This window comes from Myotis brandtii, unplaced genomic scaffold (genome assembly GCF_000412655.1).
Source record: "Myotis brandtii unplaced genomic scaffold, ASM41265v1 scaffold199, whole genome shotgun sequence".
Taxonomy (NCBI): domain Eukaryota; kingdom Metazoa; phylum Chordata; class Mammalia; order Chiroptera; family Vespertilionidae; genus Myotis; species Myotis brandtii.
The window spans coordinates 4263366-4288678 of NW_005357414.1; the positions used below are offsets into that span (position 1 = coordinate 4263366).

The window sequence follows — 25313 nt, forward strand, 5'->3', positions numbered from 1 at the left end:
GTGGAACTCCTAAGGACAGCCTGTCTAGTAGAAATGTTGAGAGAGGAGCCGCATGCCTGCAGCTACAGACACTGTACTATGCTGGGCCAGGCCAGCTCGGAGGCCTGTGCTGGGTCTCCCCAGGGCAAACATTTTCATCAGGTACCTTAGCCAGAATGAGTGGGGTGATCCCAGATGCTTGCTCCCTAGTGGACTGAGCTGCCCTGCCCACCAGTGAGGGACAGGGCACTTTGGGGATGGCTGGTGTGGAGCTACTAGGCCTGGGAGTGAGGGCTCCCGAGGCTGCCAGCCTGTTGGGCTGGCTGCAAACAGCCCCGTGTGGCTGTTTTTCTGGAGGACTATCACCCGGGCGTGAGCCCTCTGGGGTGGCTTCTGCAAAGTGGTGGGTGGGCTCTTTTCCCTCCACTAGGCCCTGTGGCCTGCTGCTACTGCTATTGCTCCCTGGAGGGGAGCAGATGCCAGAAGGAGCTCAAGGCCATCTGACTTGCCTCCTTCAGGCCCTGGCTTCCCTGTGCCAAAAAATGGAGCAGGAAGTGAGCCTGATGTCACCTCTCAGCCCTAGAGAAGAGATAAAATACAGCTCTGCAGTGGGCGTAGTGACGAGGGGCCTTGGCCCTCACAGTGACGCCTAGAGGCCAGGGAAGGGGTGAGGATACCCAGGGCAGCAGCAGCCTGGAGACCTCAGGGACAGCCTCAATGCTAGGAGTTTTGCTCCCTGGAGACTGAAGGCTCTTGGACCCTGACTGGTCCAGCAGACACATACACTCATCACAGGATGCAAGGACCACAAAGCTCAAACCTGGGTCTGAGGTTGGGGAAGGGGGGAGGCTTGGGCAGATGCCCTACTTAACAAGGGTTTTTAAGGGGTGGGTGAATGTGCTCATAACAGTCGCCGAAGTTGGGGATCCTGGTGGGTGCCCCGGGGATACCCCCATAGCTGCTGCTGCCTGCTGCTGTTGCTGCTGCTGTTGCTGTTGCTGCTGCTGCTGCTGCTGCTGCTGCTGGTGGTTCAGATTCCGGATGGTGGACTCCTCAGCAGCGCGCAGCAGGAAGGTGTAGTTCCTTACCACCTCTTCTACCTTGGCCAGCAGCTCTTGGCGCTGTGACTCGGAGCGCACAATGAACACCAGCCGCACGAAGGTCTCAATGAGGCTGCTCAGCACCTGGAAGCTGCCCGTGATGGCTGCCAGCATGTGAGTTGGGCTCTTGTCCACGTTGGCTACGCGGCGGCAGGAGGCCCGGAGCTCCTTGAACTTGAGAAACAGCTCCAGCTTGTACTCAGAGATCTGGGAGCCATAGGGCTTGGGAGCGCGGGCCTCAGGGCTGGCCACACATTGCCGCAGGACTGTCAGCAACTCGTTGGTGTCCAGCCGTGCAGCCAGGAAGCCGTCAGGCAGGCCATAGGCATGGGCCCGCAGGGCATTGATCTTGGCTAGGCTCCCCTCGAAGGTGGACACCCGCAGGTCAATTTCCTGGGTGCGGGAGGCCTCAGGGCTGCTGCTGCTGCAGGTGGCGGCATCCAGCACCTGCAGGGTCCTGCTCACTACGGGCACCACCTTCTCGTCCAGCTTCATACCAGGCAGGATCTTCATGGGGATGGAGTAGGAGAGCTCATCCTTGCCATCACTGGCATCATCCGCTATGTCACACTTGCGGTAGTAGAAGCAGTAGCGGATGGAGCAGCACTTGCTGCTTTCACTGTCCTCGTCCAACTCGGCGGGCTTCCGGTATACCTCTTCTGGCAGTGAGAACACGGCCATCGGTCTGGGGCCTTTGGTCTCAGGAGCAACTTGGACATATGAGGGGTCTCCTAGGGTTGGTGACTCCAGGGGCTTGCTTTTGGGACCCAAGCCTAGGGAGAGGCCTGTATCTATCTCCTTGGCCTCCCTGGGCAGCATGCCCAGGGGTGGCTGTGGATAGACGTCCGAGGTCAGTGAGGCCCTATCACCCTGGTCCGGCTCACTGATACTATAGCGGCGCATAAGTTTCCTATAGTTGGGAGCTCCCAGACACTCGCCCCCTGAGGCACATGTGCTCAGGCACGAAATACCGCTCTCAGGGTCTGAGCGGCACTCTCGGGATTCCAGGCTGGTGGAGCGGATGCGCCGGACATTGGTGGGACTGCCAAGGTTCAAGTCTGGGCCAGCCTCCGGCTGCCTCTGGGTAGGCAGGACCTTGTCCTTCTCCCTCCCTTGGAGGCCAGGCACTGGTGTCTGGGGCGCCTGTGGCCGACCCCCCCGGCAGATGCGCTTACAATCACAGCTGCGTCTCTGCTCACGGGACATGCCAGGCCCCTGCTGTATAGGGCTGCTGCGTAGCTGGCAGCTGCAGCGGCCTGGTGCTGGAGGTTGGAGATATTCAGTGCCCGGCAGCTCCCCCTGGCTTGGTGGCTTTAGAAGTTCCTCAAGGAACTCCAACTCATACTGCTTTACCTTCTGCAGCTGGGCCTGCCGCTCATCGGTTTCCTTCTTTTGGCGTGTTGGGAAGGTGGCAGAGAATAAATTGCGTAGCCTGAAAGGACCTCGAGATGATTTGGGCTTTGTGGGGCCTTCGGAGGTCACTTGGGTTCCATCCAGGGTTGTTTCAAGCTTCCTAGAGGGCATGGTGCTCACCTGACGGCTGGCAGCCTGGGGCCTCAGTGGGCTCTGGCCTTGAGGAAGGCAGCTGGGGCTCTGGCCTCGGGACAGGCTGATGGGGCTGTGGCCTCGCGGTTGGAAGTTGGGGCTGTGGCCTCGTGGCTGGAAGCTGGGGCTGTGGCCTCGTGGTTGGAAGCTGGGACTGTGGCCTCGTGGCTGGAAGCTGGGGCTGTGGCCTCGTGGCTGGAAGCTGGGGCTGTGGCCTTGAGACTGGCAGGTGGGACTTTGCAGAGCTATGGGGTAGCCAGCTCGGGAAACCAGGCTGGTCTCCTCAAGCTTGCCACTTTGGGGTGTGCTCTCCAGCTGCCCCTTCTCCCCTTGGCTGGAGATGGTGCTCTGCTTATGCAGGGAAGGCTTAACACCCTCTGGCCCACCCTTGCCTGCCACTTCCCCTGTAGCTTGCTTGCCCACCGACTCTCGACTTGCTCTCAAATGATAGCTTTTGGGAGGGAAACTTTGAACAGGCAGCCTATCCTTTTGTGGGGAGAGGTGCAGGCTGTCAGCCCGGCTACCTGTGGTTACTCTGGAGCTGGAAGAGACCTCTGGGCTTATTTTGAATTTAAGATTCTTATTGGCACTGCCACTCATCATGCTGACCTCTGGCTTCCCCACGCTGGCTTCCAGCCTCCTTTCCCCACTGCTGGAAGGGTTCCCCAAGGCCCCGCCAGGGGCAGGTAGACTCTTAGTGTGAACCACCTGCTGTAGGGCAGCTGAGATGATAGCTGGGGTCACACTGCCCTTTGGGTCCAGGATAAGCTTGGGGCTCAACCTGACCTCCTTTGGCAGGTTCCCCCTTAGCTCAGAGACCTGCTCTTCACTGAGGGATGGTGTGGCCGCCCTCAGTGACAAATCTAGGCCTGCCTTAGTGTAGCTAGGCCCTTTGTCTTCAGAAACTGGGGACAGCAGGCTCAGATTCTTCTGCTCATTAAGCTGTGGAGACAGTGCTGGGTGCACTGCCAGGGCATATGTTCGCTCTCGCTGTGACTGAGCCTCTGGCTGGGGCAGCTTCCTCCGAGCGCCAGGGGGGCCAGGACTCTGGCCTGTGACAGCTGGCTGGAGGGATGGGTTGGGATCCGGGCGCCCAAGAGAGTAAGGGGCTGTGAGAACAGCCTGGGCTGCGCAGCTCTGGATCCGGAAAGGCAGGTCCTTGCGGGTCAGAAGACTGTCTTTGTTGAGGTGCTGGGTCAGGAAGTAGGTGGTGTTCTGGTGCTGCTTCATGGCAGACATCATCTCCGACATGTCTGTGAGCTCCGAAGAGTTGGTTTCATGGCCCGAGTCCAGCGATGATTCAGGGGTGATTGTGGCCAGCACAATCAGACCTGGAGGAACAGGGACAGGGCTTGCTGCACTTAACTCAGATCAAGTCCTCTCCCAATCATTTGTAGAGAGTTTATGGGGGCCAAGGTTAGCCAGCAGTACTGCAAGTTGGGAAAAGCCAGTCAAGCCTGGGGGGACTGCAGGGCTGAGGGTGGGAGGAGTGGAGGGGAGGGGACAACGAGAGGCAAGCTGGGGAGGAGTTATGAAGGGCTAGGATCCAGAAGAGAACAAAAGAGGCACAAAGAAGATCTGGGCACTTTGATGGCAAATTAACATGCAAAACACATGCAAAAAACATGCTAATCATCACTATTTTTAGATTCCATGGCCAGTAAATTTTTGTTAATTGTCCTGAAGAGGGCTGGCAAAGACAGGTCCCTCTCTATCTGGCCCCCCTCATCTGGCAAGGCCTACCAGCTGAGTTCTTGCAGCTGAGGCCATTTAGCTGAGATTGTCCTCCCTCTGGCTACCACATGGGCCTCTAGCCTTGGAGCAGCTAGCGCTTAGAGCTCCACAAATGGGAGCTGCCTGTCACCAAGGATGCCCTCAAATACAGAAAAGGCAGGTGTTGGTACTCTCTCTGGTCTGGCAGGCTCCCTCTGACTTCCAACTTCTTCATCCTCTATGTGAACATTTTTTCCCTCCTCATGTGCTTTTTCATGTGCCTTACTTCCCTCTATTCCTTTTCTGTTGCTGTATCACTGACCACTTCTTTTTAAGTTGTATGTTTATGGAAGTATGTATGGGTGCATGTCTGACACGTGTGTTTGTCTACAAAGTGGACATATGTGTGTATAGAACAGATAATAACATGCATGTTGTATGATCTTCCCAACAAATAATAATTAATAATATCCCTAGCTGGTTTGGCTCAGTGGATAGAGCAGTGGTTCTCAACCTTCCTAATGCTGCAACCCTTTAATACAGTGCCTCATGTTGTGGTGACCCCCAACCATAAAATTATTTTCGTTGCTACTTCATAACTGTAATTTTGCTACTGTTATGAATCGTAATGTAAATATCTGATATGCAGGATGTATTTTCATTGTTGATATCATCACGTCGGGTACTCATATGTGGGTGTATCTGCATGTGGGTGGACCTGCCTGTAAACGGATAGAGGAGCAGTGTCTCGGTTCCTAAGACCATCGAAAATATGTGTTTTCTGATGGTCTTAGGCGACCCCTGTGAAAGGGTCGTTCAACCCCCAAAGGGGTCGCGACCCACAGGTTGAGAACTGCTGGGATAGAGCGTCGGCCTGTGGACTGAAGGGTCCTGGGTTTGATTCCCACCAAGGGCACATGTCCAGGTTGCCGGCTCCATCCCCAGTAGGGGGCGTGCAGGAGGGCAGATAATCAATGATTCTCTCTCATCATTGATGTTTCTATCTCTCTCTCCCTTTCCCTTCCTCTCTGAAATCAATAAAAAATATATTGTAAAAATAATAATTAATAATAATAGCTAACACTTACTGAGTCCTTCCTATGTGCTCAAGTGCTTTGCATGAATGATCTTATTTAAATCTCACAACAACCCTATGTGATATGACTATTGTTATCAAACCCATTTAAGGTGACAAAAGTGAGGCTCAGAGAGGGTAAGTGCCTTGCCAAGGTCACACTGAAAGTGAGTAAGGAAGACCGGACTTGAGTGCATCTGATTGAGAGCCCATGTTCTTAGGCAGAATAAAGACCTCTGCCTTGAGCAGTGAAGACTCCTGGCTCCCCTGATCCCAGGTCGCTAGGTGGTTACTGGGTTATTTGGTTTTTCTTCCAGTTATGTGCATGCTGGAAGTCCTTTGCCTATCTTCTATATCTCTTACAATTTTGCTTTGGTCCTCCATCCTAGCCTGGACCCATAGCTTGCATGGCCCCAATCCCTGGGGTCCATCTACAAGACATTTCCAGAGATAGAATGGCAAGAGCCAGAGCTCTAGCTAGAGCTGAGCAGCAGACCCCTGCCATAACATCATTGCTCCCCAACACTATCTGAACCACCTCTGGCCCATCCACTGTCCTGACACACCACAGTGACTTTGATCTCTGCTTAGGAAGAAGCAATGTCACCAGCTGACCCTGCCTGGAAGGGGAGGCAAGAGTGAGGAGGAATGGGCCATTACCTGCAGTCTGTGGGGGTGGAGGGTGTGGTCCATCCTCTGATGCTGCCAAGGCTTCCAGAGCCTGCAGAGTGGACACTAGTGCATCATCCAACTCCTGGGCATGATCTCGGACAGTACGGGTCTGCATGCTATCAATCAATGTCACTGGAATCTCATCATACAGGAGCCCACGCAGGTGGCGTCCTTGTTCTTGGCTCTGGGCGGCCCGGCGCTTGGAGTCATCCTCATCAGAACTGTTGTCTCGGAAACCAGGAGGTGGGGCAGCAATGGCAGGCAACAGGGAAGTACTCTCATCTTCCTCCTCTTCTTCCTCCTCACTCCCAGGGGGTGGAAGGGACATCAAGTCTACAATATTATCACGAGAGGAACCAGGCCTCCCACCTTTGCGAGGACCCAGCTGCTCCTGGAGTTTGGCTTTGCAAGAGTCACAGTAAAAATTCAGGGCTTCAGCCCCAAGGGAATTGTCCAAGGTATAAGATCTGGCCCTACTGGCACAAGGCTCATGGTCTAGACTGGCTGCATCAAAGTCATCAGGGACCACATTGTAACCTTGGCCAGAGCTTTTGGAAGTGGGGTCAGATTTGGTCCGGGGCCTGGTCTCCTCAAAGAAGATTAAATTCTCATTGACATCTGTCCGGCTTTCCTGCTCCTTCCTTTGTTCCCGCATGTGGAGGTAGCAAAAGCTGACAAGCTCAGAGTCGGCAGGCGGGGGTGTGCAGCGGCTCGACTTCCTGGGGCTGGTGCCCACGCTGCCCACATAACTACTCTCCTTTTTCCCCAGGTGGCCCCCAGTGACAGGGCGATGGGCACTGTGCATGTAATCTAAACCCAGAAAGAGAATCAACAGGTGAGCCTTGGTAATGAGGATTGTGGTGGAGCTCTCATGGTGTCTCTGGCTTGGGTCTATTATGCACAGTTGGATGGCAGGTACCAAGAGAGCCTCACCTGGCTGCTAAGGATTAGGGGAAAGAGAATCAATTGCCCATGTTGCTGCTGGCCCTGAAAGTAGAGTGAGTAGAATAGAGTGGCTTGAGTTGCTAATAGCCCCATCACCTCTGAAATGGGAAAAGCATGGGGTGAGGTGGGGTAGGGGTAAACATCATGGCTGGACTCTTACATGGATAGGTCTGAGAGTCACCTATAAGCATACTTAAATAACTGATATTTGTTTTATGTCATTCTTGGAACTGTCCCTGCACCCACCCTTTTCAGAGCCTTTCCAACTTCCAGTGCTCTGTCACTCTTGCATTATGTTGGATGTCTTCTAGCAGAAGGAAATAAATCTGACAAATAACTATTGTTTTAATGGGAAAGTCTAAAACAGGCTACACTACATACAATGCCTGAGATGTTGCCCTTCAGAGAGGACTGTCAGTGGAGGGACGTCTAGAATTCTGGGCATCTGAATGTATAAAGCATATAAGAGATATGCTGGGATGTATATATATGGGGGGAGAGGGTGGGAAGGACATTGTTACAATTCCTCAAATCTCATTATTGCTCTGTATTCATGTAGGACCAGCCTATCCACTACACATACATGTGGCAAAATGTTCTGCTAAACAGCTTTTATTTATTTATTTATTTATTTATTTATTTTTTGTTAAGACTCATCCGAGGATATTTTTTCCATTGATTATTTTTAGAGAGAGTGGAAGGGAAGGAGGGAGGGGGAGAGAGAGAGGTAGAGAATCATCGATGTGAAAAAGACACATCGATTGGATGCCTCCCACACATGCCCCAACCAGGGTTGGGGACCAAACCTGTAACCCAAGTATGTGCCCTTAACCGGGAATAGAACCTGAAACCCTTAGGTTCATGTGCTGACACTCTAACCACTGAACCACACTGGCCAGGGCAACAGCTTTTAGTGATGGTAGGTCTGTGCCTTTGAGGATTACCTATATCAAATGATTCATCTGTCTGTCTCTTAGTCTGTTTTGAGGGCCCCTCCCCATGATATCTGTGAAAATGTACTCAGACAATGCCAAATCACTTTGCTATCAGACAGGTATCAAGTAAGCACTAATTTAGGCTAAGGTCATCAGACATTATCCCATTTAATCCTTATAACAACCCAATGAGGTAGGTGTTATTATTATCCCCATTTTACAGAGAAAACTAATCCAGTTGGTTATGTAATTTACCCAAGGTCACATGAGTCATAAATGGCAGTCTGGATTTGAGCTCAGGTCTGAGGGACCACAAAGCCCTTGTTTTTAACTACTACCTCATAGTTCATCATGGTGATCAAGACTTTGGAAAACAAAACTTCAAATGCCTTTGAAATTCCAATTTGACAGGGTCAAGGTGTTAGCTTTTTACTAGAGCTTACAGCCACCACAAAAGCACAGTGCTGGCACTTAACAATAGAGTCCCAAAATACATGAAGCAAAAGCTGACTGAATCAAAAGGAGAAATATACAAGCCAAAAGCAGTAGTTGAAGACTTCAATACCCCACTTTCAATAATGGAAAGAACAAACAAGCAGAAGATCAACAAGGAAATAGAGGACCTGAGCAACACTATAAATCTATAGAACATGCCACCTAATAGCAGCAGAATATATATTCTTCTCAAGCGTACCTGGAATCTTCTCCAGGATAGACCACATTTTAGGTCATAAAATAAGCCTCAGTAAATTTAAAAGGAATGAAATCATACCAAATATGTTTTTTGAGCACAACAGAATTAAATTAGAAATCAATAACAGAAGAAAATTTGTAACATTCAGATTCATGTGGAAATTAAACATTGCTAAAAAACCAATGGTTCAAGGAAGAGATTACAAGGGAAGTTAGAAAATATTTTGGGATGAAGGAAAATGAAGATACAACACACTAAAACTCGTGGGATCTCTCTAAATTAGTGTTCAGAGACAAATTTATAGCTGTAAGTGCCTACATTAAAAAATAAGAAAGATTGCACATCAATAACTCAAACTTCCACCTTAACAGACTTGAAAAAGGAGAGCAAACTAAACACAAAGGGAGTAGAAGAAAAGAAATAGTAGTGTATAGAGTATAGAAAAATAAGAGATAATCAATAAAATTAAAAGTTGGTTCTTTGAAAAGGCCAATGAAATTGACACACATTAGCTGTGTAGAACAAGCCAAAAAAAAAAAAAAAAAAAAAAAAAGAGAAGTTTCAAATTAGTAAAATCACAAAAAAGAAAAGGGTCATCACTACTGACTACAGATACAGAATTGATTATAAGGAAAAAATCATGAATAAGTTTATGCCAAAAAAATTAGGTAACCTAGATCAAATGAACAAATTCCTAGACATATAGAAACTATCAAAACTGACTCAAAAAGATAGGAGATATGAATAGGCTAATAACAGGAAAAGAATTAATAATTAAAAATTCCTCCTCTCGCCCTAGCTGGTTTTGTTCAATGGATAGAGCATGGGCCTATGGACTGAAGGATCCCGGGCTTGATTCCAGTCAAGGGCACATGCCTGGGTTGTGGGCTCGATCCCCAGTCGGGGGCACGCAGGAGGGAGCTGATCAGTGATTCTCTCTCATCATTGATGTTTCTATTTCTCTTTCCTCTCTGAAATAAATAAAAAATATATTAGAAAAAAAATTCCTCCTCTCCCCTGACAAAAAAATAAAAATAAAGGTCAGGCCCAGATGGCTTTACTGGTGAATTTTTCCAAATGCTCAAAGAAGCATTTATACTAAACTTTTCCAAAAATAGAATAGGAGGGAGCACTTCTCAACTCATTCTATGAGGCCAATATTACCTGCATACCAAAACCAGACAAAGACATCACAAGAAAACTATAGAGCAATATTTAGTATGAATATAGATACTCCTCAACAAAATAGTAGACATTTAAATCCAACAACATATCAAAAGAATTTTACACCATAACCAATTGGCATTTATTTCAGAAATGCAAAGTTGGTTTAACATCCAAAAATCAATTAATGCAATACACCATGTTAATAGACTAGAGGACAAAATCCAATGATCATCTCAATGGACACAGAAAAATCATTTGACAAAAGTTACCACCCTCTCATGATAAAACTCAATGAGTTAGAAATGAAAGGGAACTTCCTCGATATGATAAAGGTTATCTATGAAAAACTGAGAGCTAACATTATATTGGATGGTCAAAGACTGAAAGCTTTCCCCCTAAGATAAGGAAAAAGTCCAGAATTTTTGTTCTGACCACTTCTATTCAACACTGTCCTGAAAGCTCTAGCAGGGACTATTAGACAGTAAATTGAAATATAAAGCATCCAATGGGAAAGGAAGGAGGAAAAGTATCTCTATTTCCAAATGTCATGATTTTGTAGATTAAAAAAGTAAGCAATTCCTAATAATAAACTACTAGAAATAAACAAGCTCAGCAAGTTTGCAGGATAAAAGCTTAACATACAAAAATCAATTGTATTTTTATACACTAGCAATGAACAATCTGATAATGAAATTAGGAAATGATTCTATTTTTTTTTCATTAATCCTCATCTGAGGATATTTTTCCTTTGATTTTTAGGGAGAGTGGAAGAGAGAGGGAAAAATAGAGAGAAACATTAATGTGAGAGAAACACATCAATTGGTTGCCTCCTGCATACACCCCAACCAGGGCCTGGGCCGGGGAGGAGCTTGCAACCAAGGTTCGTGCCTTTGACTGGAATTGAACCTGGGACCCTTGGATCCGCAGGCTGATGCTCTATCCACTGAGCTAAACCAGCTAGGGCTGGAAATGATTCTATTTATAATAGCACCAAAAAGAATAAAATACTTAGGCATACATTTAACAAAAGAAGGACTAGACTGGTATACTGGAAACTAAAAATAAATTTTTGAAAGAAATTAAATAATGGTGAAAGCCTGGGAGGGGTGAATATGGGGTGGGGGGGGGGGCAATGGGAAAACAAACAAACAAAGGGGATACCTATAATACTTTCAACAATAAAGATACATTTAAAAATGAAATTAAATAAGATTTAAATAAATGGAAAGACATTCTATGATCATGAATTGGAAAATTTAATAATGTTAAGATGACAATACTTCCCAAATTGATCTACAGATTCAACACACTCCTATCAGAATTCCAGCTGACTGTAGAAATTGACAAGCTAATTCAAAAATTCATATTGAATCACAAGGAACCCAGAATAACCAAAACAAACTTTAAAAAGAACAAAGTAGGAGGATTCACTATTCTTTATTTCAAAGAGTACTACAAAGCAACAGTAATCAAGATAGTGTGGTACTAGCATAAAGATAGACATATGAATCACTGGAATAGAATTGAAAGTCCAGAAAGAAATCTTTATGTTATGTTCAAATAGCCCAATTTAAAAATTGGCAAAGGATTAGAATAGATATTTCTTCAAAGAAGATATACAAATGGCCAATAAGCACATGCAAAGATGTTCAACATTATCAGCTACGATGCAAATCAAAACCACAAGATACACTTCACACCCACTACAAAGGATGAAATAAAAAAGATAAAGGTGGACATAAGACACTGGGGGGTAGGGGAGTCCAGAGGATTGTCAAGGGTGGGAAAAAAAGGAGACATATGTAATACTCTTTCTAATACTTTAAGCAATAAAACAATTAAAAAAAAAGATAAAGGGAGTGACACCAAAGGAATGGTGGCATGACAGCACACCTAGCCCTCTCCCCCTGAAATTTCAACAAGTTAACCAACTATAATTCAACAAAGAAATCCCTGCTTAACACGGACACACACCTGAGAGACCCACGCACTGAAACATCTAAAGGTGGGCACCTAGGAATTAACGGGGAGACGAAAGGGGAAGTGCAACCGGCCTGCTGACAAAGCCCTGCAGGCAGGAGCTCGTGGCTTGGCCGGGAGAGGGGAGAAAGCCGCAGCAGCAGGTGCTTCCTTAGGCCAGGAGGAACAGAAAGATGTGGAGGAGGTGGTAGCAGCTCAGTAGGGCAAGCGGCAAGGGTGCAAACAGTGTCTGAGTCAGCAGATGCCTAACAGAGCACCGGATTCTCCTGAGTGGCTCTCCACTGTTGGCAGGGTGGTGATATTTCAAAGAAATGGAATCACAGAGCCCTGCTGCCATTTGGACTCCCAAAACTCACGTCTTGTTGCTCTTGAAATTGGGTCCAGGAGCATATTATCTGTAAACCAAGAGCTGTTGCAGTAGAACTGCTGTTTCCCTCTGTGACTGATCCCCAGGAGGGGTGCTTAGGGCATGTCCTCATGGAGGTCAGGGGTCACCATTATGGTGAGGGCAAAACAAACCCCACCCCCAAGCAGCAGAGCTGTATTGTCTTACCAAGTTGTAGAGGTTCAAGACTGGGAGATCACAGAGGTAAAAAATAGATCCAGAGACACAGAAGCATAGAACAAACTGGAATTTCAGAGTGAAGAAGGGGGAGAGTGGGTGGGTGGGAAGAGATCAACCAAAGAGCTTGTATGCATATATGTATAATCCATGGACAGGGATTGTAGGGTGATTAAGGCCTGGGGCAAGGGGTGGGGTGGGTAGAAGAGGTGAATGGGGGAAAAAGGGATCATATGTAATGCTATCAACAATAAAGATTTAATTTAAAAAACTAGCATCAACAAATTAAAGAAAATTGAAATTATACCAAGTATATTTTCTGACCATGATGACTTGAAATTAGAAATCAACTGCAAAAGGGAAGTAAAGAAACTCACAAATACCTGGAGATTAAACAACATATTACTAAAAAATGACTGGGTCAAAGAACAAATAAAATATGAGATCAAAATTTATACAGAGACAAATAAGAATGACAATATAACATCAAAACTTCTTGGATGCAGCAAAAGCAGTAATAAGAGGGAAGTTATTACAAGCCTATCTCAAGAAACAAGGGAAATCCCAAGTAAACAACCTAATATCACATCTTAAAGAACTAGAAAAGGAAGAACAAAAGCAACCCAAAGACAGCAGAGGAAAGAAAAAAATAAAAATTAGAGCAGAATTGAATGAAATGTAAAACAAAAGGACTATATAAAAAATAAAACAAAGAGTTGGTTCTTTGAAAAGATTAATAAAACTGACAACCCTTTGAATAGATTCACTAAGGGAAAAAGGGAAAAGACCCATATAAAGAAAATCAGAAATGAGAGAGGAGTCACAGATATTCAAAGGATAATACTAGAATATTATGAAAGACTAAATGCCACCAAATTCAATAACCTAGAAGAAATGGATAAGTTCCTAGAAATGTATAACCTTTCTAGACTAAATCATGAAGAATGGGAAAATCTAAATCAATCAGCAGTGAGGAAATAGAAACAACCATCAAAAACCTCCCCAAATACAGAAGTTGAGGACCAAATGGTTTCACCAGTGAATTCTACCAAACATTCAAAGAAGATTTAAAATCTATCTTTCTCAAATTAAAAAAAAAAATTGAAGAAGAGGCAATACTTCCTAAGACATTCTATGAGGCCAATATAACCCAATGAAATTGGATTACAGTTTGATACAAAAACCTGGCAAAGATAACACAAAAAAGAAAACTACATACCAATATCTCTGATGAACACAGATGCAAAAATCCTAAACAAAATATTAGCAAATCGAATACAAAAGTACATCCAAAAAATAATACATCACTGTCAAGTGGGGTTCATACCAGGGGCACAAGGATGGTTCAACATATGGAAATCAATCAATGTAATACACCATATTAACAAAAGAACAGATAAAAATAATATGACCTTATCAATAGATGCAGAAAAAGCATTTGATAAGATACAGCATCCATTTATGATTAAAACACTCAATAAAATAGAAGAAGAAGGAAAGTACCTCAACATAATAAAGGCAATCTATGATAAACCCTCAGCTAATATAATACTCAATGGTGAAAAACTGAAAGCTTTTCCTTGAAGATCAGGAACAAGACAAGGATGTCCACTCTCACTGGTCTTTTTCAACATAGTGCTCTAAGTCCTAGCCAGAGCAATAAGGCAAGAAAAAGAAATAAAAGGCACCCAAATTGGGAAGGAAGAAGTAAAATGACCACTTTTTGTGGATGATAAGATTCTGTGTATAGAAAACCCTAAAGACTCCACCAAAAAAAAAACTATTAGAAGCAATAAACAAATACAGTGAAGTTGGAGGACACAAAATCAATGTGCAAAAATCCATTGCCTTCCTGTATGCTAACAACAAAACTACCAAAAAAGAAATGAAAAAAAACCACAATTCTTTTTGCAATCGCAACCAAAAAAATAAAATACCTAGGAATAAACTTAACAAAGGACATGAAAGACCTATGTACTGATAATTACAAAACATTATTAAAAGAGGTTGAAAAAGACACAACAAAAGGGAACAATATTCCATGTTCATGAATTGGAAGAATCAACATACTTAAAATGGCCATATTACCCAAAGCAATATACATATTTAATGTAATCCCCATAAAAATCCCAATGTTATTTTTTTAAATATATTTTTTATTGATTTCAGAGAGGAAGGGAGAGGGAAAGAGAGAGAGAAACATCAATGATCAGAATCATTGATTGGCTGCTTCCTGCACACCCTTCCTGGGGATTGAGCCGGCAATCTGGACATATGCCCTTGACCAGAATTGAACCTGGGACCCTTCAAATCCATAGGTCGATGCTCTATCCACTGGGCCAAACCGGCTAGGGTCCAATGTCATTTTTTAAAGAAATAGAAAAAGAAATCATCAGATTTGTATAGAACCACAAAAGACCCCAAATAGCTAAAGCAATCCTAAGAAAAAAGAACGAAGCTAGGGTATCACCCTACCTGACTTCCAATTATACTACAGAGCTATGATAATCAAAAGAGCATTATATTGGCAGAGAAGCAGACACACAGAATAGAGAGCCCAGCTATAAAACCACATACATATAGACAGATAATTTTCTACAAATGATCCAGAAACACACAATGGAGTAAAGATAGTCTCTTCAATAAATGGTGCTAAGAAAACTAGAAAGTCACATGCAAATTAATGAAATTGGATTATAGTTTGTCCCCATGTACAAAACTTAATTCAAAATGGATCAAAGACCTAAATATAAGACCCAAAACAATAAGTTACATAGAAGAAAACATAGGCATCAAACTTATGGACCTTGGTCGCAGAGAACATTTTATGAACTTGATCTCAAAGGCAAGGGAGGTAAAGGCAAAAATAAATGAAGGGGACTATATCAAACTAAAAAGCTTCTGCACAGCAAAAGAAACTGACAACAGAACAAAGAGGCAGCCAACCAGATGGGAGATGATATTTGCAAACAGTAGCTCAGACAAAGGTTTAATTTCCAAAACATATAAAGAACTCAACACCAAACAAATAAATAACCCAATCAAAAAGTGGGCAAAGGACCTAAAAATACACCTCTCTCAAGGAGACATATGAATAACAACCAGATATATGAAAAGATGTTTAACCTCCCTGGCAATTAGGGAAATGCTAATCAAAACTACAATGAGATATCACCTCACACCTGTTAGAGTGGCCATTATCAACAAGATAAGCAATAACAATTGTTGGAGAGGTTGTGGAAAAAGGGAACCCTCATCCACTGCTGGTGGGAATGTAGACTGGTACAACCACTATGGAAAGCAGTCCGGCAATTTCTCAAAAAATTAAGAATAGAGCCACCAGGCTCTCTGCTTCCTGCTGCTGCGTTGGCAAATGGGGTAGACGGGGAGCCCGAGCTAGCTCGAATAAAGACTCTTTGCTTTTGCATCGGAAAAAAAAAAAAAAAGAATAGAGCCACCATATGGCCCAGTAATCCCTCTCCTGGGTGTATACCCGAAAAACTCAAAATCATGTATTCGCAAAGATATATGATCCCCTATTCACAGTGGCCAAGATATGGAAACAACCAAAGTATCCTGCGATAGAGGACTGGATAAAGAAGATGTGGTACATATACACAATGGAATACTACTCAGCCAGAAGAAAGGATGAAATAGTGCCATTTGCAACAACATGGATGGACCTTGAGAACATTATGAAAAGTGAAATAAGTCAGACAGAAAAAGCTAAGAACTATATGATTTCACTGGTATGTGGGATATAAAACTGAAACTTGTGAACACAAACTGCAGTGTGGTGGCTGCCAGAAGGAAAGGGTAGGGAGGCAAAAGGGTCCTAAATAAGGTGACAGGAGAAGGTCTGCTTTTGGGTGGTGGGCACATCGTGCAATATACAGATCTTGTAACACAGAAACCCACACCTGAAACCTATATGTTCATGTTGTCCAATGTCACCCCAATAAATTTAATTTTTTAAAAAAGAAAGACAATAACATCGTCTTGCGAGGATTTGGTGAAATTATACCCTCCAATATTGCCGATGGGAATGTAAACTGGTGCAGTCATTTTGGAAAACAGTCTGGCAGCTTCTGACAATACCAATCCACTCCTAGGTATATACCAGAAAAATGAAAACATATGTCCCCACATAAACTTGTACATGAATGCTTATTACATTATTATTCAAAATAGCTGAAAGGTAGAAACAACCCAAATGTCCATCAACTGAGGAATGGATAAACAAAATGTGGTTTATTCATACAGTGGAATATTATTTGGCCATAAAAAAAAACAAAGGGCTGATATATGCTAAAACATGAATGACCCTTGAAAACATTATTTTTAAGTGAAAAAAGCAAGCCACAAAAAGACCATATGTTGTATTATTCCATTTATATGAAATGTCCAGAAAAGGCAAATCTATAGAGACAGAAAGTTGATTAGTGGTTGCTTAGGACTTGGATGTGATTAGGAGGGGAATAGGGGATGAATATTAATAGGCACAGAGTTTGCTTTAGGAGGGGCAAAAATATCCTAAGATTAAACTGTGGCAATGATTGCACAGCCCTGTGAATATATTAAATATACTTAAAAGCATTGAGTTGTGCCCTAGCTGGTTTGGCTCAGTGGATAGAGCATGGGCCTGTGGACTGAAGGGTCTCAGGTTCCATTGCAGTCAAAGGCACATGCCTTGGTTGCGGGGCTCAATCCCCAGTAGGTGGCATGCAAGAGGCAGCCGATCAATGCTTCTCTCACCATTGATGTTTCTATCTTTCCCTCTCCCTCCCTCTCAAATCAATAAAAATATATTTAAAGAACACTCTTGAAAAACAAACAAACAAAAACCACAAAAAAAGACCAGTGAGTTGTGATCTTTAAGTGGGTGAATTTTATGGCTTGGAAATTACATCTAAATAAAGCTGTTTGTTAAAAAGAAAAAGAGCACTGGACATATGATGAACTTTCAATCATTATAAAAAAAGCAAAAATATGTTCTGCTCTTGAAAGGACTTTATCCCACATGGTCCGGTCAATCCCTCATAAAGTAGGTTCTATTATTATCCTTTAAGTGTATAGATGGGGAAACTGAGACTCAGTTTAAGTACCTTGCTCATGATCACACAACTAAGATACAGCAGAGCAGGGACTGGAACCCATGTCTCTCTGACTTTGGATCCCAAGCCATTTCTGGTTTCAATAGCCAGCGGTTCTCAACCTGTGGGTCGCGCCCCCTTTGGCGGTCGAACGACCCTTTCACAGGGGTTGCCTAAGACCATCCTGAATATCAGATATTTATATTATGATTCATAACAGTAGCAACATTACAGTTATGTAGTAGCAACGAAAATAATTTTATGGTTGGGTCACAACATGAGGAACTGTATTTAAAGGGCCAGAAGGCTGAGAACCACTGCAATAGACCATACTGCCCCTCTAAATATAGTCAATGTAACTACATCGAGTGATTTCAATTTAGGCCTTAGTGGTTGTATCTAGGGAACTCAGGATCAGCAGGAGGATCACTTCTTGGCCTTTGGCTAAGACCAAGTGTGGATGAGCTGGGGGAATGGTATGTAATGACTCTCTGAGACTTAGAAAAGTGTTCTAAAGGAACACTGAGCCAGGAGCTCGAACTATCAGTTCAGGAAGTCTCTACCCTCAGGCATTGTTCATAGGTCCTGGCAATGCACCTAGTGCTAATTACCTATGAGATAACTAAACAATCTCAGTCTGCTGCTATTAGAGGTGGCTCTCAGGAGCATGTCCATAAGGAAGTTGTGACTCCTCTCAGACAAGGGCTAGAGGTCTAAGAGTGGCTTCCCTCCCTGCAAAATGGAAACATCTCTCAATACCAGGCTGTCAAGGCCAGGTGATGTATAGCTCACCACTTGGTACTGTGATTTCCAGATCTGAGCAGCAGCACGGGGGGCTGTGCAGAGAAGAAAATGTCCCTGGAGAAGCCTAAATCTCCTCTAGACAGGTTAAAATGCCAGTAAAGCCAGGTGCGGTTGCTGATATCTGAGAAAGCATGCCTCCCAGATTGCAAATCTGCTGTAAATTGCTCATCAGTTTTCCCCACAGGAATCTCCTAGTCTATCCCTCTGTACTCACCCACTCAGAAGACTGACTTAAAAAAATACTTGCAAAGAACAGGATGGTGATTTAATTGGAGCTATATTTAAAAACTATATTATACACACACACACACACACACACACACACACACACACACAATCAACACAACATTGATAAAACCGACTTTCTTTTACTTGGTCTTGCTATGTTCTACAGTCTGATGATCATTGATCATAAGGACAAATGACCAAAAGGCCTTGCAAGAACCTCATGTCCTTTCTGAATCATAAAAAAAAGAGTCTGCTATGCTCACTCTAGCTTTAGTACTCTATGCATGTTGCTGAGTTTTAACTACATGAAAATCTGTAAGCTATGCATGGTATATATAGTAGCCATTAACCAGAATATTTTATTCACCAGATCAAACTGTTTTCTAAACATGGGAGAAAATTTAGAGTGGAATCCTCCTCCAACTGTGACCCCAGTTAGGGCCCTGAAAGCCTTAATTTCCTGGATCCCCCCAGGATACAGGGAGCTCAAGGCAGGAGAGAGATGGCAGCTGCCTCTGGATTTCCAACCATCCCCATATAGGTGGAGAGTTGGCATTTGTCTGAGATTTTCTCGAAGTTGTGTCTTCAAGTCCAGGTGCTGTTATGTTATGTCACTTGAAATTTCCTCTATATAAATGCAAAGGCACTTACTGTATTGACATTATTCCTTTAATCATATTTCTGTATTCTCCCACCAGGTTGTAAGCTCTGTGAGGGCAAGGACCATGTCTGTTACTTATAGCTGAAATAAGTGAAATGCCTACTTCAGGAAAACTACTAATAAAGCCCAACAGGTAATCTCTTTCCTTCCACTTCCCATTTTCCTTTTTTTCTGTGTCTGAGAGAAGAGATGATGCTTTGTCTTTTCCAGTTGGTGGTTTACCAGCATCCTTTAAGTCCAGTCGGCTGAGCATTGAGTTGCGTTAGCTGGCAGCCAGTAGCTACTATGGGACAAGACTATAGATCCTGCTAGAGAAACCAGGCTCTGAGTAGACTGGTGTTCTGTTCTCTGAGGTTGGCAGGATGACTGTTCCCTATAGGTCTTTACTAAACCACACTGGGGCTTCTGTTCTGGGTTGAATGTGGGGTCTGATGGAGGAAGCCAATCTTAACTTGTATCAGGAACTGATGGCTCCTCACTGTAACCTGGGTAGAGGTCTCCTCAGTGGTGCTGCTTGCTGTTGCCCTTTCCTGTCCTTAGGACCATGAGATAAGATGTGCATACCAGCCCCTGACAGCTGACCCATGAGACTCATTCTGTCCCACTTGCCTTGAACCCTGGGTGGCTACTGTCAACCCAGCAGCTAACAGTCCAAAGGCCAAGTACTGGGCCTAGGCATTGGCCCAAGCCCCTGGAGAAGTCAAGTGCTACAAACAGTGGGGACACCACAGTGATCCATCTGGCTCCTGCATAGACAGAGAGGCCCTGTGCTAGAGGCAGCCTGAGCCCCCTTCACTCTGTAGGCCCAATGAGGAGGATTCTCAGGAATCAGGGAGGGGCTCTAAAGTCATGTATAGCATTGATATAAGCCTCCCTTCTGGGCTAGAAGAGAATCCAATGAAATCACATCTGGTCCTCAGCTGAGCTCCAGGCTCTTCCTTCTGTCTTGCCTTTTTCTCTTTCTCCCTCTCTATCCTGCTCAGTAAGAAGTATAATTTACTTAGGTGTGATGATAGAGAGGAAGATCACAGGTGACACTAATAATAAAGCTAATACTGGCTTTGCCATAATTTGGCCATCAGAGGTTTCATAGTACATATGGCCACCCACTTTGAAGCAATCCGCCTTGAGACATGTGGCAACTTGGATCCCCAGGTTCTTTCTATTCCAAGTCAGTTCTTTTGCTTCTTTATTTGGCCTATATCATATGCCTTGGGGCCTCCTATCTTTCCCCAAATCTGTGTTTGGTGAATTGCCTTCTAATTCCTGTGGACAATGTTATGAGGTATAAACATGTGTTTGCTGTGATGTTCGTTTTGAAGAAAATGAGGTGAGAGGGTTTATGTGGATACACAGCCCACTGGGTGCTGGGTCATCCATCAGGTATGAGCTTCTATTCTCAAACTCCTCAATCTAGATCAGATGTGACCATGGTGCAAGGCAAGACAGCCTTGAAGATAAAAGAAATAGTTTAGCAGCAAAACAAGTTGGGTGAAGAGTCTTCAGCATGTGAGGAGGGCAACTACTGGCTGGTAAGTCTCAGCTTCTACTTGTGATGTTTGGGTGCTGGGGTGAGGAGAGCACACATTGCATGTACGTGAGTCTTGGGTCTAATATGTGGAGTGACTGTTCTTTGGTCTCCTCCCATTTTGGTTCGGGATGGCAGTATCTGGATTGGGCTAATTTTCCCCAAGGGCCCTGATTGTGCCATCACGAGGACCGCTCTGAGGAGTGACTTCACTTTGCTGTTTGAGAGCTGCACTTGACTTTGTTCTTAGTGGTCAACCCCTCCAATCTCTAATATTCCTGCTGGCTATATATACTCTGGGCTTGCACAGTCTTTCCTACCCCAGTCTTCTGTGGCCTCTTACTTCAGGCAGCTATCATCCGCCTTATGAACAAAAGAAAATTTTACCTTTATTTTCAGCTTCCACTTTTAAAAATTTAGAACACCCATGCATCTCTCCTAGATCAATGTACCTCTAAAGTTTTGCCTTAGATTCAATGAGATTTCTTAATTGGTTCTCTATTTATTGCTTATTTGCTATTTTTATCTTACAACCGTTCACTGACTCAATCACAATGTGCTATTACAGGCATCCTTTGTGGGACAAGCCCATCAGAAAGCCAGCTGTCTTTCCAACTGGCTTGTGCCAAGTAGGACACAGTGGTACAGCATCAGCTCCTGGTAAATCAGGTCCTGGCAGAATGGGGTGAGCACTAAGGCAGTGGAGCTCCTCCCCCCATGTTTCCAGGGTCCAAAGGACTTCCACTACACCAAAAATCGAGGCTGAGCCCTACCTGCCTTGATCATTGGAGGTGGAAGAGGCTGGTTGGTGGGCCTGGTGAAAACCATCTTCCTGGAATCCATCAGGAGGCGGCAGTACCCTGCAATCAGGCAGGCAAAATTGGTGGCTTCAGGCCACTCCATCAACAGCACCAGAGGCTGGGGGAGAGACAGGAAGAAACATGAGGACACGGGAAGGAGGAAAACAGGTTCAATTCCTGGAGAATGATTGTATAGAAAAGATAATTTGCATGGTTATGGGAACCATAGTTTCTGAACCAAAAATTGAGGCATATGTCCTGACAAATGATTTCTTCTGATTTGAGAGTTAATTTATAGTAAACTCTTACCCATGTATCAAAACTAAATCAACCTTAATTACACATTTAATGGACCACCTTTACTGAAAAAGACTGAAATTATTAAACATCATTTGACTGTTGTGTGGCTTTTATTGGGGTTGTCAGGGCTCAGCAGATGTTCAGGCCAGCTGGGAAAGCTGGGGTGAACCTAGGAGGTGAGGGGGACATCCTTTATGAGAAGTTCCTTGAATGCACAACTCATCTCTATAACCACATACAATACCCAGAACAGCTCCTGGACATGGACATTCTGTGCAATCAAGTCCTTCCAGGTCATGGTCTTTCTGGTCTGCAGCCCTGCTCAGACCTTCATGTTCTCCCCTTTTCCCTTGGTTTCCAAAAGTGTTCTCAAGATGTTCATTGGTGCTCCTTAAAATAATTCCTTGAGCAAATACATGAGTGAAACCCTGGGTTAAATAACATTATCTAGATAATTGTACTTATGAAAATTATCAGATCCTTTAATATATTCATGTGCAGTACCAACTTCAAGAGTGGGACTTCAGTATTCCAACTTTTCTAAAATGTTTTATTTTTGTTTTTTTATATTGTCTAAAGTTTTACATATGACCAGCTCAGCTTTTAAGTTAAAGTTGCACCAGCTTTCTTTTCTATCTCCCAGAATCCCAACACATAGCTTGAGTTGAATATATTGTAGTTCATATAGACTAGGGGTTGAAAACCCTTTACTATAAGGGCTAGATAGTAAATATTTTAAGCCTTGTTAGCCATACAAGCTCTGTTGCAACAACCCTGCCATTGTAGTGTGAGAATGGCCATAGTTAACTATAAGCAAAACAAATGGCTGTGATGGTGTTCTAAGAAAACTTTATTTACAGATATAGGCAGTGGGTCAGGTTTGGGTCATGGGCCTTAGTTTGCCACCTGATCTATGGGTGAAGCTTCTTTTCAGCTAAATACAATTGTTTATATTCATTTTGACATCTTTTTCTGCTTATTTCATTTGCCAACAGTAATCGCCTTCTCCTTTGGAAATTCTCCTCCTGGCTTCTGTTTCCATGAGGTGATATTGTGTTCTGGTTCAGTAATCTCTGACATTTCCATTTCCCTCTTTGGCCAGCTCTTCTTGCACAACCTCCACACACAATCCATGCCCTAGGCTCAGTCCTCAACCCTTAGTTCATCATTAGGGGATCAAATTTCACATATTGAGCTCTTTTTCTATCTCAGAACTCGTACAGTGCTATGTCTATATCACACAATCTTCTGCTCAATAGAATCCTATCTTGAGTTGTTGAATAGTTATTGTACATCCAATTACAATGCAAACCACAGTATGGCATTTGGATTCTGCCCTTTAGGCAATGAGCTGGTGATGCTCCTATGCAATACCATCAGCAAGAAAAGGAATGGTCTGTCCCCAAGGAACAATGGTTCCTTTAGGTCATTAGTAGGAAGGGGCAGAGGGGATGTTTGTACCTCCAGTTAATGGATGTTTCACAGTCACAACAGAATGGTTAACTTTGTGTATAACAAAGTAGAGACAGAAGAGGAACAGAACAGGGAGGGGAGTGAGATATCGCTTTGTGTCTCACTCCCTGTCACCAATGGCAGAAGGATACACAGAGGTTTGGGTATGAATAGCTGCTACCACCGTTACTATGAGGGCCCAAGATTCACTAGGTTTGCCTCAGGAGCTATCACAGACATCATGGCCATCCCTTCTGCTACTGCTTTATTCAGGCCTTCATCATCTTCCTCTAAGACCAAAACTTCTGGAGGTATGTGTGAATGGGTGACAAGTGTACTGAGATCCTGAGCCCCTCAGCCTCTGGGTCCTGTTGCCTCTGGCCACAAGCTGCCTCATCTGTTTATTCCAGTGTGCCATACAAATAGTGACTTTTTGTGATATGGAAAAGGTAGGGACACACCTCAGGTTCTCCAATAGTCTTCTGATTGAACTCCCTGCCTTCAGTCTTCACCTCCATATTGCTACCTAAGTCATGTTCTAAAATATGACTCTCCTTGTCACTTAAAATCTTAAATAGCTCATCACCTAAAACCCATTGCCTTCCATTGTCACATGAAGCCCTTCAGGATCTAGACCCAACCTGCAGCTTCAAGTGTATCTCCCACTAACTCTGCCTGTGCCCTCCTCCCATTACAGCCCCTTGTCTTATGCTCCAGCAATGACACATCATTTACAATTTGCCAGAGTTGTCATGTTTTTGCAGCCCTTCATAACTTAACCTATGCTGGCCCCTCTGGCTGAGATGCTCCTGTACCCTACTTTGTCCACACAGCAAGCTGCTACACACTGGTTAAATGGCTCATAGACAGCAGGCCCCACTGCAAGATGCAGCCGCTCATCCCAGAACAGTGCCAACACAGTTCCTGACCTCGTGGCACTTATAATCTAGCAGAAAATAAGACATAAATGAAATAATCACAGAAATGAATATAATTGCAAGGTATGATAAGCACTATAAAGGGAAAGTACAGAGAGCCATCAGAACGTAGAATGTCCTGGATCAATGTGTGGGTACAATGTGTGGGTACTAATTTGGTGGCAGAAGCTGGAGAGAGTTTCTTTGAGGAAATGGCATTGGCTGAAAAATAGAATAAGGGACCATTTGACCAAAGTACAGGCTGACTGGCTGGCTGACTGATAGAAAAACTGATGGACTAGCTGGCTTCAGGGCAGTCTGGCCTACTGATGACCTGGCTGACAAGCGTGGCTGCATGACAGGAAGAATGCCTAAAACCCTAATATCCTGACATCCTGGCTAGTTAAACTGCTGGGTGGCTGGTCAGCTAGCTAATGGAAAGATGGGAGGCTAAGTGACTAACTGGCTGACTGACTTAACTGTCTGACTTCAGTTCCCCCTCTTATTTCTTGACCCAAATGTAGCCCAATGTCCGTAATAAAGCAGCACACAAGCAAAATCCTATGCACAGAATCAAGCACACCCCCAGCTGGCTCAGCACAGCACAGCACATCAGGAACCACTCCTCTGCATCCTTGCACAGGCAACTGGACCCCAGCATGAGCCAAATGCAGCTTGTAAAAGGAACACAGATGCCAGCAGAGGTAAAAATCAAATCAAAGGCAAACAAACAGGTTGGATAGGTTTTCTTAGAAACCTTCAAAAACAAGTGTGTTTTTTTTAACATAGGATTTGAATGATCATGATGTTTAATAATGCTTGTCCCTATAGAAAGCACTAGAGCAATAAAGCTCCAACACGAGAATAGGAGACACATTGGGTCACAAGAGATCCCTTGGGACATTCCTTTAATGGATTCTTTTCCCCCCTTGTGTGTTTCTGTGTAATGGGGCATGGGAATGGCCCAGTGCTGTCTCAATTCCAGACTGCTGTCTCTTGGAGAAAGACATTTGCATACTACCTCAAATATACTTCACTAAGAGCAAGTAAGCTGAGTGAAACTATAACTAAAAATATACCCAGGCCAACTTCACATGGAGAAGGAGAAAGGGAGAGTGGAGTTGGAGGCATGGGCAAACAAGAGAAGGTACAATGGGGATTAG

The 25313-nt window shown here is 44.2% G+C and overlaps 1 protein-coding gene across 7 annotated transcripts in view; it reads right to left on the reverse strand.

Annotated features, from left to right (window-relative positions):
• Positions 1-6: 6 nt before the first annotated feature.
• FRMPD3 (FERM and PDZ domain containing 3) overlaps positions 7-25313 on the reverse strand; it is a 127986-nt gene continuing 102679 nt past the window's right edge. For 6 of the 7 annotated variants that reach the window (XM_005865226.2, XM_005865228.2, XM_005865227.2 and 3 more), the window contains 3 exons: positions 21455-21599; positions 6073-6894; positions 7-3955 (listed from right to left, as the gene is read on the reverse strand). In XM_005865226.2, coding sequence (XP_005865288.1) covers positions 843-3955; positions 6073-6894; positions 21455-21599 — 4080 coding nt within the window. In that variant the 3' untranslated portion in view covers positions 7-842. The remainder of the gene's footprint in view (positions 3956-6072; positions 6895-21454; positions 21600-25313) is intronic. The other variant, XM_005865233.2, reaches the window with a different exon arrangement.